We start from the raw sequence: 22,205 nt of genomic DNA on the forward strand, positions 1-22,205 counted from the left end.
ACAACAAATAAATATGACACAACAGCAGTTTTGCTACTTAATTACAGGAAGGTGCTGGGCAAGTTTTTTGACACAAAAGCAGTAATACTAAAAGATAGGTAGGTACTTGGTTCCAAATCCGAACTGTTATCTTTGGTGACCAGGAATGTTTTACAGGAAGTTTCTCATTTCAAAATGAAGAGTTGAGGCCCTGATGCTGCACAGACATGTATTATAGACCTGCCTTTTCATATGTGACTAGTGCCAGGGAACTCAATGCAACTACTCCCATGAGCAGAATGGGGCATGTCCTATTTTACAGGACCCATGCCTTTAAACCGTATCTTGCCTTTTAAGCTTAAAATGCCGAGGCTTGGGAGTTGTAAGCAATAACATCTGACCTCCTACCTTCCCAATCTAGTGAAAGGAATGTGCTGTGCACAGTAACTTACCTTACCTGTGTGGCAAACGCATTGCTCTCCAAAGGTTACTGATGTCAAGAGTGACCTTTTTTCTTAGACATGCAATGGTGAGAAGTTCAGTGCAATGCATTATGTAAACATTTATTTGCAGAAGTAACATCTAAGGTTTCCATTTTACCTCAGGGTAACCTGATGCGTACTAAAGACAAGTGCTTTGAAAGCAGACCCAGCCTCCATCCAACAACTGACCAGGAAAAATATTGTAAGGAATTTCTCTTCAAACAAAGACAGACTCAAAGTGTACAGAGAGTAAACAGTGCTTTAGCCAGATCAGTAAATATTTATTGCTTGAGGAAGGCCTTCAGATACTCAGTGTTGGTTCATGCACGCTGTCACCGTTCCCATACCCAAGAAACTACTCAGGCCTCTAAGATTAAACATGCACCATCCTCTTCCCTAGGTGTATATCCAGTCACAGGGAACATTCTATTTACTGAGCTGGAACACAGGAGGTAAGTTTTCAAAAACAATGTCTGATTCTAAATTTCTGAGGACACTGAGATTTTCTGGTCACACCAGTACGTACCTACGGTATTTGAAACCTAGGTCCAAGTCTGCGCTCAAATCCAAACGTACCGGCTGCCAAATGCAGACACAAAGCCAGGCTCCGAGAAGGTTCAGGCTGTGCAGGGAAGGGGGAACACAAGGCAGGTGTGCAGAACCATAGCCCACCCTGCTCAGCCAACAGCAGCTTGCAGTGCAGAGGGGCACGGCGCAGCCCCTCGGCCACTCCTCGCTGCTTGTCTGTGCTGTTTCTAGGGAGGGGTGTGTGTGTGGAAATAAAAATAAAACCCAAAATGGGCCACTGATCAGTAAAAAGCTATAACTACAATATTGAGTTATATTCCAGATACAGTAACTTGTTTTCACCTACACCATGAAAGCTTTACAGGTTTTGCACAGGCCTACAGCACCAATCACTGAAAGGTATCTCCAGAAAGCTGCCTTTCCCTGCCCTGCATTCCCCCCCAAAGAGTCCCTCATTCACCACCTAGGCAGTATTTGGCTTTGGCAGGGAATATGATAATCTCCATCTCTTCGAAAGGGTGCAGGCTTTTGTGTGTGCGTGTGTGTAAATCTGAACTCGGAAAACAAAGCTGATAATACTACCTAGCTTCAGAAAGACACTTAACAAGTTCAAAAAATGAAGTGATCAAAAGCTCCTGCCTTAGCACCTCACAGAGAGATCCTGGGAGGGCACTCCAGTATCCACGCACATCCACCCAGTTGCAGATGGGAAGGTGTGGGTGGCAGTGTTCAGCCCATCGAACAGCCCTGAGAATGAAGCACCTCGGAGCCCAATGGATTCTGTGCAGACCCCGATGCCAGACTGCGGCTCTGGCTCCTTCCTAAACATACTTAAGCCAAAAAAAAACCCTTAAACCTCAAAACAAAACAGCACCAAAAAGAGTTACTTTCTTAATTTTAATCCAAAGGCACTTCTGAAAACATTTAAAGCTACTGCAAAGGCTCACAGGCACCTTATTGGGTATAAATCATCTGATTTTAAACCGAACAGACAATAGAGTTTTTCCAACCACAGGCTAAAAAAGTAATGAAATGATTCATTCTCGGTCTCCACTGCCTTAGCAAGTTTTTTCAGTCTTTCTCCTGAAAGAAGGCTTCCCTCACACATGTTGTAAATGCACACAACAAAGAACTGGCAAGCAAGCCAAGAAATGTTTATTGCTTAGTAATGCACGAAGGTAGGAGCTGGAAGCCACATTAGACAAAAAGAGAGAAAACCAATTAGGATTTTATTTGAAACCTGACTAGCAATAGTTGGATACCATTTCTTTACAAATACTCACCTTAGTAAGATCACCACTGAGCCAGACTCTTACAAAAATGTGCTTTCTGTCCATTTTTGCATCCCTGCAAAAAAAATTCCACTGAATTCCTCACTGCTGAAGAGGAAGAGTGGGCAGTATTAAAGCATAAACCCACCATATACAACTGGAGCACATACACATACCTGCACGCACCATAGATAAGCACACACAGACATAAACTCAGCCAAAGGTCAGCAGGAGCCAAAACTATGAGAAAGATCACCGCAAGCAGCCTGCAGGCTTTTCAAAACCTGGGCCCCTATTTCTTTAAAGGAAACCAGATTTTTAATACTGAAAAGTGCTTTTCAGATGCAATTAAAAAAAAAATAAATCAGAGAACAGTTTATAAACTCTCCATACACCGGATTCTAACTAGCAGCAAGAGGTCTCATGACTGGAACAAACTGTCTCCATCGGTGATGTAAAGGAGCATCAGCATAAATACAACTCTGCCTGGGAGCATTCCTGGAAGGTACAACATAGAATATTATCTTTCTTTGTAAAACGTGGATGCTGAGACCTCAGCAAATCGACTGTCCCTTCACTGTTATAATTTTTCAAGTCATGATAGAAGAGTCTTAAAATAAAAACAACTATCAATGTAAAAATCTGATGCATGGTTAAGCTACTGGAACATTGGTGTTTGTTTTGAATCACATTTCCAGTTGCAATCTACTATAAATAAGACACCGAACAAACCTCCGTAATACCAACTGGTACTGCGAGACAACAGGGCATTTTCCCCCTGCCAAACAGTTATTTTATTGTGCACTCTCAGGCGTGCAGAGCAGAATAATCTTCTGCTGTAGCTATTAAAGTGTAAACAGTTCCGTATTGTGTGTCTTTAATGAAAAGTTGGGGAGAAAAGAATTTCCAATACAAATTGCTTTTGATGCACACCAACAGCTGTTGGAAATAAAGAATTTTCTAAAATCACACAGAATTATCTAGTGTAGCAGAAGAGGGTTGGCAGGGGGGAAGTCTTTTTCCCCCTCCTTTATGCTGTGTAACTCTGGTGATGCCTAGATACGTTCTTTAGTGTTTAAATCCACACATAAAACTAACTTCTGTTTTCCACCCCCTCTTCAAAGTGTAAATGACAGCACAACACTCCATGACATGCAGCATCTATCTGTGCCCGATACGTGAGAGTTTCCGGAGCACAATAAAGCGACCTTTGCCTATGAAAGCCAGCATCTCTGTTACATCTGTGACCACTGTTGAGAGTTAGTAATATGATAAAAAAGTGACTGTTTCACAGTGCTAGACAGAACAAAAACAAGCTCACAAGCTTATCGACTGCAAAGTTTGCTTAGGTAACTTAATGGTAAATTGATGCTTTTTATTTTGGCGATCATGGATATTAATAGATGACACAAAAAAAAAGAAGATACATTAGAGTCAAGGTTGACTTCAAGCACTCTGTTGCCATGAAAATTAAGACATCTTAGAGGGATTGCTATAGCTCCACTATTGCTATTGACTCTAATATTAATAATAAGAAGAAATCCTTGAATGACTCCTGATATAACAAGAGTACTTTGGTTGAGGAATCCTAACATTTTCATTTTTTTAATAGGCAAAAATTGAATTTGCTGTATTTATCTTCAGCCTAAAGAGTCTTTAAGGCTTTTATTTTCATGCCCTTCCCAGCAATTTTAAGAACTATGGCAGTTTTCTTTTCACACAGTGGAAACTGAGATTCTCAATACATTACTTCAGAAGATATTAAAAAAAAAAAAAGCGCACTACAAGGTCCGTAAACAAATTGTTAGTGTACTCTAGCTACACCTGACATCCTGACATGACACATGATTTCTGCACCAAGCAAACACACCTAAATAAGCATTCATTCTTTTAACAGATAGATATATTAAGAAATAAATAACTTTTTAAAAGCTAGAAGACTAGAACATAAACAGCTGTATTTTTTTATGTCACGTTTTTTAACCTGTGAGCTGTGCCCAGGGCCCTGGGATGCAGCAGGTCCCTGCCGGGGCAGCTGCCCAGACCCTGCTTTCTCCTGGGCTCAGCACAGCCCCGAAACCCACTGACCTTGCAGCAGGCGGGCCAGAATGATCCCAGACTGGTATCTCCTTGCCTGGAAATACTGCATCATGGAGTACTCAAACCACTGCTACTTCCAATGCCAGGGTATGACAGCAATAAAACTGCCCGCTATAGATCCAGGCATCTGCTGCACAGCCCAGCGCATCCCATGTGCTACCTGGGAGCCCACCACCGTGTCAGGGTGGAGGTAGCCATCTGTTTATGCTGATTAAAACATCCTGTAATACTTGTTTTGTGAGTTTTATAAGGGGAAAAAATATTGCCTTGGTGGTGAAAGTCATACAGCGCAAGCAGGCAGCGTGGGGATTTGAGCATTCCTTGGCTGTAGGCCATGTCTGTGTAATTGATTAAGGTGGCTGCACTTGTGACTGAGTGATAATTGAGAGCCCAATAAATCTCCACACAAGTATTTGCCACCCAGAGATGGAAAGCAATTGTTACGGACCTTTCATAACATGCTGCAAGCAAAACAATTACAACTAAAACTAAAAATACCAAGAATGCCCCCAGACCACTCACAACTTCCTTGCCCAACATTCACATTTTCAGTTAAATTTCCAGGAGTGTCAAACGCGCAAGAACTACACACCTTCAAGCTTTCAGCTAAGTCATTCCCAGCACAAACTCAAATCATCCCACTTTCTCAAGATTTTGTCAAGCACTTCTAAGTCTTCTCTTCCCCCTACCCCTTGTCTCATGTATCTGCAAAGACAGCATTGCTTCAGCCGAGGTTTACATGATCTTTTTTCCCTTGGAGAAAAAAAAAAAAAAAAAAGGCGGCAAAGCTGCAGCTGTTAAGGTTTCCTTGGAGAAGGAGGAAGACAGATGTAAGTAGTTATTCTCCAAAGATTCACAATGATCACTGCCTGAGCAGCATTTTACTCTGTCCCTCATGTGACTGTTTAATTAGGTGTTGATTCACTCAGTCATGAGACACAAGGAAACAGGGCTGCAAGCCCTAACGTCAAAGAAAAAGTAATGCCTGTTCTGCCAGTTTCTGTATTAGCAAAGCACAAAGGGGACATCCAGTTCTGAGAAGCAAAACTCATGTTTCCTTGCCCATAAGCCAAACCATCAAATCGCTTCAACCTTTCCACATGAAAAAAAAAAAAAAAAAAAGACAAGACATGAATTATTTCGGAGCAAGATGCTTGTGAACTCCCCGATTATTCTCTGCCGTAAGAGCTGAGACCAGCTTGAGCGTTCGCAGCGCAAACTCTGAGGCTCTGCGAGCAGGGTGTGCCCCTCCATCTGGTAATCCAGGTCCAAGCTGCTTCAGGATACCACGCTGGGGCTGGTTTGTTTGCTTTCGGAAAAAAAGAATACAAGTTATCTTGCTATGGCTTTATTCCTGGTTGTTAACTGAATTTCTTAGCCTTATAACCAAGAGGCTTTTCTGTTATGGGGTCCAGTTGCCATAGCAACATGCTTTCAAAAATATCAAAGAAATTTTCAGCACATGGTAAACCAATTTCACAAACTGTATATCTGTAATAGGAAAAGCTAGCGAACAATTATTTATAAGTACTCAGTTCAACTGAGGTTTGACGTAGGGATAATGCCAAAATGCTGCTTTCAGTCTGAAGCCTGGTGTTGTAGAGGACTATGGTGAACTTTAGCTTGCTATGTTGCCAGGTCATTTATCAAGACAGTCACGCTCACAGATGATTATCATTTTTCCGACGAAGGTGACATTTAAGCTCAGCGTGTCACTAAAACGCATTAAATGCCAGAAGCTTTTTTCCTGAAAAATACTACCTTAAACCTTTTATTTGTAGCATTTTAAACATTGCGTGTTTTGTAGCCTTACCCTCCACATTTGTATAGATTTTACTCAAAAACAAAAAAACCCACCCCAGACTCTGGATCACCAACTTATTTAAAACATATGCCTAATGCTAAGCACATGAGCGGTTTCGTTGGGAGCAATGAAACTACTTACATACTTAAAGTAAAGCACATGGCTTAAGCAGAGTGCTGACTCAGTCTTATTCCCCCCTCAGATTTCACCAAAAACTCATCTCAGTTACACAGGAACAACTGCAAACTAAAGACAGAGGATGATTGTATAAACAAGTATAACAAATTAATATCTATGAAATGAAATCCCAGTCTGGCCTATCCATACCTGATGCTCATTTACACCGATACCCCATGAGAGCTAATGATAGATACTCCCCATGAATCAACAACTGCCTGACACCACAGCGTTTGTCACTTGAATCTATGCATCCACCAACACCTCCAATGTGATGCCTGGCCCAATTCTGCAACCCTTCTGCACAGAGAGCTGCTTCCATGACAGCTCTGTGCCCAGGGGCCTTTAACCAAGCCCCTTAGTTAACCCTCAAAACTACTAACCAGGAAGTTCACTGCATTTCAAGACTACTGCCAGGCTCTGAACCAGAAACAATTAGGAATGCTTTCACAGAGCTGCCACGTAACATTAGTGAGTATCTAGGTGGACTGGCTCTATCCTACGGCTGCTTTTCAGGAGGGAAGACTTTCCTAACTTGGCTCCAACCCGCGGACTGAACATCCCTCCCTTACTGGCTCTACAAGTTGAACGGGCCCCTGCTTAATTTGCAGAGAGGATGAGATGTTGATTTGTGCAGATATTGCAAGAGCCCCAAGACTACAGTGAGGAGCCTAGACTGCTCAATTCTCCAAGGCAAGAGTCATGCTGCTCAATCGTTGCCCAAATTAAGCATGCAAAGGTGACCTGAAACTATTTCAGGTAGATCTATATAGAGCAGACACTAAAAACATTGCTCGACTTCACTTTTATGTAACTTATAAGGACACGAGGACAAATACAAATCAAGATTCTTGAACAAGCCACATGGCCACACAACTTCATTTAACATCTGCAAAAAACCAGATTGCCAGAATCATGGAACAGCCTGGCTCCTAACAACACACTACAAATGTGAGGTCCCAAATACTTTGGTTCCCCAAAGCAGAAGAGCACTTGTGCATGCTTTTAGCTGTCAGACAGCTAGTGGTCCCTCTGATTTTAAGGAAGCTGCTCAAACTTTAAACGAAGCTTAACAAAGTGCTCTAATGGGTTTGCAATGGGTTACTGAACTCCGCACTCGTATTTCCTGCTGTCCCCACTGGTTTTCTAAGTGTCACTACATGCTCACAGCCCTGGGTTTCTAAGAATGGCAGGAATGGGAAATACAGTGTAGGACTAGCCACTGCCCTATCATGATTAAACAAAATAAGCTTTTCAACATGACTGTCCATCTAGAGGGATTTTCTACTGCAGAACAGCTGAACTGGTCAAGTCTTACTAAGAACTATGCAAGACAGATACACGCAAGCTCTGAGCATCAGCTGAAAACAGTCCCGATGCGTCCACATAGCTTTTCTTACTGCTAAAATCCTAGTCTGCAACAAAGAAATTGCAGATTCAGCTCAGCATGTCCTCCCTAGGAATCAGCACTGAAACTTTTCACGCCGCACATACACACACCTTCCTTATCGCAGGATTGAGCTGAAACACACAGTCCAAACCAGCTCTGCCTCACAGCTCACAGAATCAACAGAAACACTTGATAAAACCTACATTGTTCTGCTGGGAGAGGTTGTACTTAATCAAGAGAGATATATATATTTAGTGTATGTTCAATAAACCTCTTTTTGCCGGTGGTAATGGTTTGATGAGAATGTAGCTCCAGATACTCCCAGCCAACACAGCTTGCCAACAGATGGGGCAACTCCTGCCTGTCTCCCAAGAGGGACTCTCTGGGGGTTGCAGCAGAACGAGCCATTTCCCAACTAGCTCCTATCAGCTCAGCATCAGCTCTTGTATCTTCTGTACTTCACATGCTGCAGTCTAACAAGAACATAAACCCCCCAACATTTATTGTTTCCTCTCATTCCCATGGAGTGGCACTCAGCTTTTCTTTCTCATTCAAAAGTTCTTGCCTCATCTTTTTTCTCCTATTCAGTCAGTCCACACGAGCATCCATAAGATGTGGGAACTCAAAGAACCCTAGTGCTGCAGGTATCCCGCTGTGAACCACTAACAGCGCCCCATGAAGCTATTTATTCTGCTGCATCAAGAGGAAAGAAGGGCTCACGTGCTGGACAGCAATAGCTGTCAATGCCACCAGGACATTTTGGACTTGGTTGTTTTGTTGGATTTTTTTTTTAAATGAGCTCTCGACAAAGTAATCGCTCTCTTGGCTCTTCATTTCCCTTTCCCCTTCTCATGCTAGTGCATGTCATCTGAAGTGACACAGCAGTAACCCCAAACAGGATGCACCCTACTGCTTCTGGCAGGAGGAGGAGGGGACAGTACAGCACCCAGGGGAAACCTTGAGAGGAGAGGCAGCACTGTAGGTCTCAGGCAGAACAAAACTAAGAGAACAGAAAAATGGAATGGAAAATGAGTGAGGCTTTAACTCTTTTCCTCCTGTGTGTGTGTGTGTGTGCGCATGTGTGTAAATACTAGTTTCCAAAGGAGAGCCCCAAACAACAGGGACAGTGATGATGAGGGAGAACATTACAATGAGCAGGGAATACCAACCAAGCAGAAACAGTCCCATTAAATATATGCATTAAGTTACAGCAGCACCACCCAACTGCCTCCAACTACACCTGCACACATATCTTTGTATCTTTCCGCACACAGGACAGCTCCAAAATGCTACCACTTTATACTCATTACACTCACTTCACACACAGCATCTCCAAACTTTTATTTTTTTGTATTCAGCAGCTGTCATCGTTCACATCATACCTTCCAAATAAAAGCCCATGGCACCCCCCTCCGCTCTGCTTTGCTGCAGCTACGCAGAAGGTGCAGGCAGACTACCACCAGCCCTTCTCTCCATCAGCAGACACATAGGCAGTGGTCCCCAGCTGCTCTAGGGCTGCATGCACTGTACTGATAAACGCTGGGAACAATCTATTCCTTGTCCACAAGTGAAAGAAATTCAAAAGTCTCTCCATCTCTTCTGTTGCCAATATCTGAGCTTATATTTATACAGCACCTATTCCCCCCTGCCAAATCCTAACACACAAGTTTTAGAACTATGGTTCTGGCCTAAGAAGCAAACAAGTCTGTCCAGCATTACATTAAAACAATTTAGGCCTGTCTACACAGTGTACACATACACTGAATTTAGCTATCTCACTGTTGGGGAAAAACACAAAAGACCTTACAACAAAGACAGCAGTCAAGCACTGCTGAACAAGGTAGGCAGGCTTCTGCTTCATGGTCTTCTGATGGCTGAGGTGCACATACACTCAGAGCCGTGACAGCCAATGAAGCCACCTGGGTGTATTTTGAAATACACATACACACACATATATATACAGGAGACAGAGATCCGAGAGTAGGATCTTTCTTGCTCTTAGGATCTCTTTTCTTCCAGCATAAATATCCTTTAGCAAAGCTCAAGGCTGCAGCACTGAAAGCCTTCAAATCCCACTGAGTTACACTGAGAACTTTATAGGGTTGGGCCATTTTGCATTTGCTTTGTTTCCAAGTTTCTCTTTTTTTTTAAAAAAAAAAATTATATTGAAACAATCTCTTGCTGAACTCCCTGCACCATGTTATTTTCCTCTGTTTTCTCTACCCATACAAATGAGAACAACCGCCATTAGTGAATTTTACGTCATCTTGCACATTTTTTTCTCCACCGCAGGTATAGACTAATGTAATCTCCTGAGAGTAATTTAGCTGGTTTGTCCTGCTAGCTTGCTAGCTACCAACAGAAAAGATGAGTCTTTAAGTGAATACATACCAATCCGGGGGACAGGATGGGACGTGGACAGAGGACAACACCAAAAAACCCCAAAACCAAAGCCCAAGCAAACAAAAACCCTAATACCCAGTGTCTTACCTTCTAACCCCAATGTGAAAAGAAGTCCTACAGAACACACAAACACAAGCTGTCTGCTGGTTGTCAGCATTCTTCAACCAAAACAGAAAATCTGATGGCACGTTTTAAAAATAGACACATTTTCAGACTGATCAAAATAATTCATTTGAAGATAACTGCACACAAGGTACTATGAAAAAAAACCACTAGAATTTAAAGCAAGTTAATTAAATCAGTCATATCAAAGTGGTATTCTTCCTTATCTGAAAAACAAAGTTTGATAAACATTGCTGTTTATGTAAAGATACAATTCTGTTAGTCTCATAAGAATTTAAGTTGCTTTGATTTTTTTTCATTCTATCCTTTTTAATTATATCTGTTTTCGAAAAAGAGGTCATGAGTTCATGATTAGCATCTCTTGTATGACTAGCAAATGCATGTAGTTAAGAAACCAACACGCTTATTTTCACAGCTTCTCAGCCCTTCATGCTGTCAGTAGAACAATTTCCTTTTCTACTCAGAAAGTAATTTCCAGTAACTCACAGCAGCTGAAATATGTTTAAGTACTGAAAAAAGCCAACCACCTTTTTCTGTCTGACTATTTAAGTTGTATGTCAGAGTTTGGGCTGCCTTTAAATAGAAACACAGTTAGCACTGTAAGCCAGTTCGCTTTTTGAGGGATTTCTTTAACTCTGTCTTAGGAGGTAATACTGTTGTTTTTCCTGTAGGAACAAGAAAATTCTGGCAGACTTCTTCCTTAACAGCTTCTCAGATGTTCAGATAATATAATTCAACTAGGACAACATTCTGAGAAGGAGAGTGCATGTTCTGCAGACCATGTTTTGCAGCCTGTGTTCTCTGAGCACACAACCACAAAGCTTATCATCTGCACCTATTTTTCATTAACATCTGAACTAACATCATTTTTCTACCAATTTCTGGTACCAAGTGTCACCAAAAGGTGTAACCAAATCATTCAGCCAACTCTCCAAACGGCAAGAACTTTTTCTAGGTAGGTCTGGGGTGGGGTGGGTGGGTGGGTGGGGGTGTGTGTGCACGTGCGTGCGTGTGCAAAAAAACCCTCACAAGAATCTCATTCCTGTTTGATAGTTCATTTCTCAGCTAACTGCTCACACGTGCTTCCTTCTGACTTGCTGTCCTCTTTCACAATTACCCTGAAACACGCCAAAATAAGTGCTGAGTCCACAGTCTCTGAAGGTCTGTTTATACCTTGGGACAACACAGTGCAAGGCACGCACAAGGCAAGAGAAATGCAAGTACATAGCAGATGGGTGTGTATTTCAGTACTAGCTAGAAAGCAGAATAACTGGCAAAGAGAAATTTTGATGTCCTGGTATTCACAGTAGTGTGGGACTGGCCTTTCTTGTGGTCACACTATAGCTGTTTCCTGAGCAAACTATGAAGCCACAGGTGTGCTGTCTTCTTCCAATACTCGGGCTGTCCCCACGTCTGCTCTGACATGCCTTCTGAAAAGAGCAACATGACGAGGTGTAGCCAACTCGGAGCTTCATGGGTACTTACGGGCAGGAAGCACGCAACAGCATGTGCAGGATTTTCACTCAAGTTACAGAAACTCAGCTCACTCAGACTTCGGCTCTCGCATTCTCCACCACACATGACTGAAGCCAACCAAAAGGTGTTGAAATTACTAAGAGGGGAGCGCGAGACTGAGCGCAGCACTGCATGAGCCACCATTTCCACAGGTAGCAAGGCTAAAATAAAAACCGAAGAGAGCATACAGCAAAGCAACTGCTCCAATGGGCTCTCTTGAAGTGGAAAATGACAGAGAAACTGGGGTGAAGATACTGCTCTGGCTTAAAATAGGCACAATGCCAGGAACTAAAGTCAGGGCTGAACTGAGCTCAAAGTTTCTTCATTTATCGACTAAAACAGATGGCAGAGAACTGTCATTTGGCTCCTGTTTCCTCCCAGTTATATATCACACAAACTGAAATGGTAGAGGGTTTGTGGTACTGTTACAAGTTTAATGTTCTGTTGACATTCTGGCTGGCGCAAGGGAAAGACATTTGAAGACACTACTAATGAGGCAACAAGCACATCTGGATGAGTACCGTGGGCATGAACAGTACCTATAAATACGATTGTTTCTGTGATGTATTTTACTCATTTTAGGCCAAATCGTTGCTGACAACGTTGTGGAAACATCCTGGAGAAACAGAGCAGGCTCAGTGATATGTAATAGATCATTTCCATGCTTGAAGATTACCACGTCCAGCAACAGCTGCCTCCTGGGTCTGCGCTCACGTGACAACCGCTCACGGAGTATTGCTGGTGGTTCACTTGTTCAAGCTGCAGCAACAGGGTATCTACAGCTGAGCTTCTTACTAAGTGACACTGGCATCACTCAAAGAGTCCTCTACCTATATAAAATGGGGGTTTCTTTCAAGGCCATAGTTTCAAAGACAGATAATACATAAAAGCTACATTCTAAGTGCAAAACTATCGGACAAGACTGCTTAAAATAAAGAGCTTTTCCATTAGTCAAACTGCTTAAGTCCAAAAGTTTAATTACTTGATAAGGGCTATGAAATTACTTTTTCAGAAAAGACAGAAAACTTTGTACAAACACATCGCACTTGCGGATGCGTGCTATGTGCATGCACTGTTAATATGCTGTATGTAGTTTGTATAGTATTTTGTGCTGCAATTTACATGTTTGAACAAGTTTCTCTGCGGTGTATTGTATTCTGAATAACAGTATCTACAGAAGCTATTGGTTTCAGAAAAGAAAAAGGTTGTACTTCTTACGCAAATGTGCAGAATTACCTCAATTAAAAGCTTCAGTTGAGCACTAAGCAACTGCACAACGCATTGTTGTAAAAAATAAATAAATCCTTTTTAATACAAAGACTACATAATAACTGTTCACACTTCTACAGAGCAGAACACATTTGGGTATGTATTTTTAGAAGTGATTAATCCTGCAGAGAGGACTGCGCCTTTTGAATGTAATCATTACGGTCACATTCCTTAGGCACAGCAGAATCACATGTGTATTTTGTGCAAATGAGTTTTTTCAAAGGAGTATTTCCCATATATTAGTTCTGTTACCACTCAGTGTAAGGTGGAGCAGCTGGTGCATTAGCAAGTCATTTACAGATGAATAAAACGACTTCCTGTTTTTAATGGGCAGAACTTTTTTCCCCTCCAGCAGATATTCTATAGATTAAGGTTCTCTATCTATACCACAATGCAAAATTTTTGAAGTCTTCAGAGACAAATTCTGCTTTTTGCCGATTCTGGAAGCCCAGCACAACCACGCTGTGGATTCGCTGGTGCAACTCGGAGCTGCATTTTTCCTAACGTTACTCACGAACATGTGATCTTGCAGACATTCTGCTCCAGATGTAGCAATAGGAGGGAACACAGCCTCTGAGCATGAAACCACCGTGTGCGTTACTTTCCACTCGTAAAACACGCTTCTAAAGTGGTCACCTCCAGCATTCAGCCAAAATTACAACACAAGTTGCAGGCTCCAAGTCACACTGGACCAGTTTATTCCAGAACAGAAGCCTGAATTCATCCAAGCTGTCACCATGAGCATACGCTAACTCAGAAGCGAACACACAGCAAAGGATAAAGCCCTTTGAAAACACAAGAAGGACAATGCATCAGTCAACCAGAGGGGCTGGCCATCCCAAGAGAGCAAGGTTGACAACATGAGACATGTAAACACACCTTCAGTCACCAGAAAAAGAATGGTAGAATTGTTTCAGAAAAAGAAGCCCTCACAGTGGACAAACAGGTACAGACAGCCCATGCTCTTGGCACATCTTCATACCCCTAATGACCTCACCTGGAGAAGGAGGCGAAAAACCAGAACCCTTAAGTTGGCAGAAACACCTTCTTGCAACACTTGCCAGCATAACCCAAGTGTAAAGAAGCATTTTCACTCCAGTATGCCTACACATACACACAGAAACCATGGCAAGAAGTCAGCATAGCCTTTCTCCCACAGCGGAGATGATGGGCCAGCTCATCTTGTCTCCACAGAACAAGCATGGCAGCAGGGTCTGTCTCAGCCACATTGGGTCAAACCCATGGGGAAGAGGACGGCAGACATCCATGCCTTCCAGAGGGAAAACAGCCACATTCTCTTGCCTGGCACGTGCAATCGGAAATCCAACAAAAACTCAGAAGTAAAATCAAAGGATTCACCTGGTCAGCTGGCAAGATCCAAACTAGCACCGTGGCCTGAAGGCCTAACCACCAGAGGTCCAGTGGTGATTCACTCACTCCAGCTTCTCCTCAAAACAATTTCTAACTTAGAGGAAGGAGATGAAATGCTGGAAGGGGAACCAAGAAAGTGACTGTCCCAAGGGCAGCTTAGCAAGGCAAGAGACTGCAGGCCATGCTCAGACAACCCGTGCCATCCCAGGGGGAGGAAGCGATGCGGCAGGCTGGGAGGAAGCCAAGCACACGCACTGACAGCGCCGACCTTGTGATGTCCACTAAGGGCAGTGTGACCTCGTGACGCCAAGTTCTTAAGTCATTGCAAGATCCCAGCCACCATGGGACATGTCAGTATGAAAGGCAGTAAGGGTGACCCTTAACCTGTGAATTAGCTCATTTTGTATCTTTATCTCCTTCCAAAAAAAAGAGAAAAAAAGAACAGAGGGCTTTTCCACGCCACTGTTCATGTTCTCTGTTCCACAAGCGACAGGAAGAAGCTAAAGCAAAGCGACGGCTAGGCAGGGTGTGTTCCCAGCAGGGCAAAGGAAAATTTTCCAAGGGACAAAGTCAGGTAGGCACAAGCACCCCAACAGTTTTCAGATCATTTGGTCACTCTTTGCATTCACATGCACCTAGCATGATGGGGGCAACGATCCAAGTTAATCTCTTTGGATCTAACGACAATACAGGTAAATAACAATCCCTGGCTGGACCACCAACCCTCTGATGTGCAGCTCCCTTCAGCCTTTGCACAGACCCAGCTTGCAGCACTGACTTATTCACAGCTAGCATGTAATACTCAACGACATGCCGGATCTTCTAGCAGCAACACATGCCTACCTGAAGAAGCACTTGGGAGACCTACAGAGTGGTGTCAAGGAGGGCTTGGAGAGCGGCCCCTTCAGCAGAATTTGTCAAAACTTTCTCTGTGCTCCAGAGGTGCTTACTGGAACCTATTAATTTGTACATCTCTGCTTCCAAGACGAAAGCTGACCTAAAGCACTGGAAGGTACATAAAAGCTCAGATGACAGGAAATGCAAAACAGAATCTGGCAAAAATAAGTACTTTAGAAAACAGCAATATATTTCAAAATACAAGCCAAAGTCATTACAGCGATAGAGAAAACCATGCATAAATCAGAGTGAAGTATTTATTAAAACTTGCTACATTCAAGCTAATGAATGCAAGTTAAAAAGCCAAAAACTCTTCCAGAGACATTACAAAAAAGATGGATTATTTTTTTTATATAAAACCCAAAACTTAAGGGACGTTAAAGGGCAGAAGTAATCTTAATAAAAACACATGAGCATTTTCGATGTTTAAGAATTTGAATAGTCTTTAAAAATTATGGGACAAAAGCTTTTTGAATTCATGAGAAAAGATGAAAAGCTAGTGCTATTACAAAATGAAGTCCAGCTAAAGTTCTTTTTGAAGGTAAACTTTGAAGCAGTGAAATGCCAGGAGCTTTACAGCTACTGGTGAAAGACTTGCAGAATGCCAGAAGTGAGCAAATATCAAAACACACTGTTTCATTAATAGCACGTTTTGGTCAGACTGGCTTGACACACTGACACCAGTGCTGAGGAACAGCTTTAAAAAGCCTTGTGCAGTGCTGTTAGGATAATGAATTTGCTAGCTGCATTGCTCACAAGGACTGACACAGCTTGGTAAGAGATTTGCTTCCCTGGGCTCCAGCCAGGCTGTACACACAGCTACCTGCTGTGGATGGAAATTTGATTTGACTGGGTGAAGCAGGATACCTTGTTTGCTGTGGAAGCAGTAATTCAGTAAGAGTAAATTCAGTAAGAATTTTGGCAGTATTTTTGTCAGTTTTTAAGCTCTCTCTCAGATCTGATGATACTACTTAGTCCAGACACTGCTGGCTCTGAGTTCCTTTGGCATTTCATGGAGCCATACCTTAAAAATGGAAAGCAACATGGCAATCTGTGGTGGTTACCCCTGTCCTGAGCACAATAAATTATTTATGTCATCAGTGCTAGCCACCTTCAGAAATAATGTGAAAGCTTGCCAGGAAGTTTGATGGGTAAAACTTTGACTGTAAAAATCAATGTAAATACAACTTTAATGTTCCACTTTCACCTTACTCCATCCACCACTTTAAAAAGTCCTCAGCTACACTTTGTTAAATGTCTTCAAGTCTCTTCATAGTTTATTTCAAGAAATCAGCTCCTGGTTCAAGAAGCATTTATGCCTTTGAAAGAAAGCATACAGCATTTTTACTGTGCAAGAACAATAGCTCTGCAGAAGAGCTGGCTCATGAAGCATCTTTGTATCATGCTACCCATTTCCAACTCCAGGTTTATTGCAATTCCCTTGATGAATCCCACTGCCAAAAATCCTGTGAAAGGAAACAAATCTCAGGATACCATTTAAAATCACTGCCACAGAGAACAGAAAGAGTCTGGGCTGATGGGGGATACATGCCTAGACAGATTTCAGGAAATACTACTTTCCAGCCCGCCTTAGGCCTTTCATATCTCACAAACCTGGCAAACTATTCTCTCAATAAAGGAGCAGCACATATTACAGAAAGACCCCAAAAAGCACGCTTCCAGGATGACAGAAAATGGCCTTCTCCATAAAAAAGAACATCTAAAGTTATTTATTCCTGTATCTTCCCACTTGGAAAACTGTGCCTGTCCTCAGAAATACCCAGATAACCAAAGCAAACCCCTAAAGGAAAAATGTGCCCAAAGATACTCCACACCATTGGTGAAACTCAAAACTGGAAGGGGTTCTTTCAAGCTTGAACAATTACCACACAGCTGTACCTCTACAACAGGTGCTTTAACAAGAGCAAAACAGAGTTTGCAAACATCGGTGGAATGTCCCTCGGGGTGAGATGGTTCTTTAGAGCTCCCTAGATTTAAAAAACAAAACAAAACAAACTCAAAAAAACCCAAAACCCAACAGACACACACTGGAACCTTTATTGAGCCGTAGTGTCAAAAGAACTCCTAATTAATAATCCCTCTACCCCCAGCTAGGTGGGAAAGATGACTAGAGATACAAGGGAACACATATTTGAACTTTATACATAAGATGGGAAAAAACCACTGAGTTTCTCTCCTACATACAACCCCAAAACGTACCAGGTCCCATAATGCAGTATTGTAGGACCATCCATCTCCCTCTGCAGTAGGTTAACAGGGCTCCAAGCCCAGTTACTATCTCAATGGATGCACTCTGCTGCGCTCCTTACAGCTGTATTTACCGTTGGAAATACTGCCCACATATCTTAACAACAAAGATATAAAGCCCAAGACCTCTCAGTAATTTACTGAGCCCATTCTGGAGAACAAAAACCTGGCTATCAGTGATTTAGCAGCTCCCTCTTCTCCCAAGCACTGCAACAGACCCCTAGAAAGCCAGAAGAGAAACAGCAGCTCAAAACTGCTATCTGTGGCAGTCAGTACTGTAAATGTGCAGTGGAATGCTCTGTGTGCCCATACAGTATCTAGCAGAACTGCGTGGCTGCTTCTGCTTAGTTTAAGGAAGTTTTTGTAAGATTGTTTCCATTTTACTACAGAAATTGATCAGAACATTCTGAAATAGTGTTTATTTAATTGCTATTTAAAAGCGTACACACCTTTTAGAGCTTTTACAGCATACAACTCATGTGAACAGCTTTATACATTTTTACAACAGGAATACTTTGATTCTGAAGTTCTAGAAAACAACATACCTGAAATTTCATATTCCCAATCCTGTATCAGCCCAAGCATGGGCTGAGCTCTCCTGTCACCAGCAGCCACCAGTGCCAGATGCTACAATATGGCCAAGAGCTCCTATTTATAGTAAAAGCTACCCTCAGGGAAAATCCACTCACGTGAGTACTATTTGCAGTAGATAGCAGGTACTCTACACCTTGGAACTTCAGGGTTTGTCTCTTCTTTAGAATACTTGCAGGTGTTTCTGTGTTTCTTGTAAACAGATTTTACCACTACAATTTTGAATATTCTTGCTCACCATGTGAATATCCAGCTGTACCAAGAGACTTCAGTCTAAAAAGCCAAGCCTGCCAACTGCCCTCTGTTGAACTGAAGAGCTAAAATACTAATACGTAGTGGATCTATTGTGATTTTCTAAGGTTTCTTCTGTAAAATAAACTGGTATATATATATATGTGGAAAAAAAAAAGGCAAACTGGTACATGAGCAAATGCTTGACACTTGCTAACTTACTGGTCACATCACTAGAACTGTCAGCCTCTCTAGCGCCTACTTCTGAAGGATTGTACCCAGTCTGCCTAGACCCAGGCTCGTAAAATTTCACACACCCACAGCACAGAAAGAGATTCTGAGTAAGGGGAAAAAAAAAAACACCACCAAACAAATAAATCAACAACTAAACAAAGTACACTTCCCCTGAAAAGTATTATTTTATTTTTGGAACAGTGTAAGCTTAGATTAAATAGAATTTATGTCCTGCTAAACTTTGACAATGAACTTGACAGAAATGCAAAATATATTCATAGTCAAAAAGACAATGAACATCAAAATCATCCTTAAATGTTCTGCTATACTGCCGTCATTGCCAGAGTAGTTGGGCTTTTCTCTCTAAGTACATGCTATTCACAAAATCTATTAAGGGAATTTATGTATTTTTTAATAGTTGTTCTACACAGTCTCTTCAGTAAGAGGACAAAGCTTTCAAAGTGAAGACGGTCAGAAATAACAGCGCTCAGAATATTTAGAAAACGTTCTGTTATTCAGAATATAAACAGACAGTAATATATCAATCCATAAACATAACCTAGCCCAAATGAAATTGATGAGGCTGGTGCCTTTAGGTTTACTGGAACCAGGAGCAGTCTAAAAATCCAGAGTGCTTGTTTCCAGTCTCCGAAGACCCAGCTGTAACAAATAATGGTCTGTTTGGTGTGCATTATCCAAGAGTTTCACCAGTAAGTGACTAGACCCATAGTGAGGATTACCTAAAGACTTATCTCCATTTGAAAAATGAAAGCAGCTGTTAGGCAACATGCCTAGAGGGCGTCTGTATTAGTCTTCAAAAAATAGTACTTGGCTATCCTAAGAGCCAGGTCTCTCACCCACCTCCAGAGCCTTAGTCAGAAGAGCCATCAGTCTCTTCCTGGGATTTTATACCTGTGGGTCCGCCAACAAAAGTAACTGCAGATTCACCCGTTACCAGTTGACAGTTCACATCACAACACGAAACAGCGCCATGTAAACAGAGGAGGGAAGAGCAGGCAGTGATATCTTTCTTTAAATTTCACCTCCAGTTTGGTACAGAGTGATGCAGGTGAAGAGGAAATAAAAGACCTTGCCAAGTACTCACTCTTCTCTCCTTTCAACACAGGCGTGATCCCCACATTTCTGCCCCAGGGTCTGCACTGCAGCTGTTGAATTAACCACCAGTCTCTATACAAATTCATTGTTAATGAATGTCTTAACAGGGAAGAAAAGGCAAGGCAATTACACAGAGCAGTCCCGGTGCCCCTTCCCCACTAAGGGGTCTGATCCTGGTATTAAGCTGCTTTAGAAAATGACAGAGGCATCATTAAAACGTTTCACCTCTTTAAAAAGATTATTAAAAAAAAAAGGAACCACCATTCGCAGTAAAGAGTGGCGAGGTGTGTGAGCAGCTGTGACTCCTGTCTTTACAGGGTGTGTGCTAGCAGTTAAAGCACTGGCTTCAGGTAGTGTCCAGGAGCTTGTCCCGACTCTGTAAGGACACAAAAAGACCCACCAACATTCTGTGAAAACCCTGATGCTTAAATGACTGCAGATAGACTATTAACCACCTAAATTGCATCACTGCAGTTAAAAGGGATATCCCACCACATAAAATTAAGCCCATCAGCCAGAGACCTACCTTTACAGAGCAATCCCAAGGCTGCACAGGTAACAAATTTAAAGGCAGCGGGTGGGAGGAGAGCTTTACCACACTGAGAAGTGTTTTAACAAGTGCACAACTCTTACTAACGAAGCGTACTGTATTTGCATCCAAGCCTGCACTTCCAAAACGATTTTGCAGGTTCCCTCCTGCCGCCGCCAGCCAGGCCGAGGCCCGCTCGCTGCCCAGCGCCTTCGCCATCCGCTCGGGGAACGGCGCTTCGCCTCCACAGCCACAACAGCCACCTGTTCCCACGCGCGGCGGCCCCGAGCGGACCCCGGCTCGTTCCTGGGCCCCGGCGCTGCCGCCCGCCCCCACGGGGGACCGGGAACCCCGGCCGCCACGGGACCCCCGGGGGGCCTGTGACCCCCGGGCCGCCCTGCCCCGCTGCCCCTCGACCCCCCACGGGGCTTGGGATCCCCGGGCCGCCCTGCTCCCTGCACACCCGCCTGCAGGAGCAGGGGCCGGGGCCGGCTCCCCCTCCCGCCTCCCGTGCTGGGCTTGGCACCCCTCGGCAGATCCACTCACGTCGCGGATACAGCGTGACAAATTTCACCAGAAACCCCACACCCCTCCCGGCAGCAGCCAAAACTTCACGTTTTATACCCACCCACCCCTCTTTCCTCTACGTTTCTAGAGGCTGCTCCCGGGGGCCGCCTCAGGCGGAATGGCGCCCTCCCCCCCAGCCCGGCCCGCAGCATCCCCGCAGGGAGCCGCGGCCCCACACCCGCCCCGGGAAGGCCGGGGGGCCCCGCCGCTGATGGCGACCGGGTGAAACCCACGGGAAGGCGGCGACGGGCCGAGCTGGGGCTGAGCCCCGCTCCGCAGCGGGCTGCCCGGGCCGGGGGGGCCGCCCGAGCGGAGGCAGCCCGGGGCGGCGGGGGGGAAGGCGGCCAGGCACGGCCCAGCCCTGAGGAGAGGCGGCCCCGACGTGGCGGCCCCGGGGGCTCCCGCCCAGCGCCCGCCTGAGGGGCCGGGCCCGGCCCGGGGCACCTCTGCGCGGCCGGGGCTGCGGCGGCGGGCGGGGGCCGGAGCCCCGGGACCAGCGCTCCGAGCCAGGCTAAGGGGAGCCGGGCAGAGGGGAGCCGCGCCAAGCGGCCCGCTGCAGCACGGGCGGCGGCCGAGGGGGCCGGGGGCTGCCGCCCTCCTCCCGCGGCGGGGCAGGGCGGGCGGCTGGGAACTCGGCGCAGAAGTTTGGGGCCGGGGAGAAGGGCGGCCCCGTCCCGCTTACCTGAAGACACAGTCGTCCCGGGCGTCCCTGGCCGGGGAGTTCAGCCCGTGCTTCTTGTTGAAGAGCTTCTGGAACAGGGTGGGCGGCATCTTGGGGCGCCGCCGCTGCCCCCCGCCGCCGAGGCGCTGGGCTCCGCGCAGCGCCGTCCCCTCGCCGCGGCTAGTTCCGCCCGCCCGACTCCATTCGGTGTCACAGTCATATGACAGAAATTAGTCACCCGGCGCTGCCAGAAGGGGAGGGCCGGCGGGGCGGGCCCGGCCGGGCGCTGCGCGGGCCGCTCACTGGCTGCGGCCCCGGCCCCACGTGGGGAGCGGCCCCGGGGCGAGCAGCCGCCGCCGGTAGCCCCGGGCCCGCCGGCGGGGAAGCGGCAGCGCGGCCACCAACGGTGGCGGGGGACTCGCCCGCCCCAGCAGCTTCTGCGGCGGCAACCGCGGGCGCGGGGGGGGGGGACACACACGCAGCGGCCGCCCCAGGATAACGCGCCCCGGCCCCGCTCTCCGCCAGCGGGCAGGGAAGACAGAAGCACCAAAGGCACAACGAGGCCCAGGCCCAGCACCGCCCCCCGCGGCCCTGCCTGCACCCCCGCCCCGTCCTGCCGCCCCCCCCCCCCCCCCCCCCCCGGGCCAGCGGCACGGCACCTGAGGGGGCCGCCTCCACCTCTGTATTTCGGACTTAATA

General features: G+C 45.0%; 1 protein-coding gene across 3 annotated transcripts in view; it reads right to left on the bottom strand.

The window, feature by feature from the left end:
- FNIP1 (folliculin interacting protein 1) overlaps positions 1-21,730 on the bottom strand; it is a 70,317-nt gene extending 48,587 nt beyond the window's left edge. For 2 of the 3 annotated variants that reach the window (XM_055718163.1, XM_055718161.1), the window contains exon 1: positions 21,528-21,730. In XM_055718163.1, the coding sequence (XP_055574138.1) occupies positions 21,528-21,616 (89 nt within the window). In that variant the 5' untranslated portion in view covers positions 21,617-21,730. Of the gene's footprint in view, positions 1-2,272; positions 2,292-21,527 lie in introns of those variants that run through there. The other variant, XM_055718164.1, reaches the window with a different exon arrangement.
- Between the last annotated feature and the right edge of the window lie 475 nt (positions 21,731-22,205).

Source organism: Falco cherrug, chromosome 8, assembly GCF_023634085.1.
Source record: "Falco cherrug isolate bFalChe1 chromosome 8, bFalChe1.pri, whole genome shotgun sequence".
Lineage (NCBI taxonomy): Eukaryota > Metazoa > Chordata > Aves > Falconiformes > Falconidae > Falco > Falco cherrug.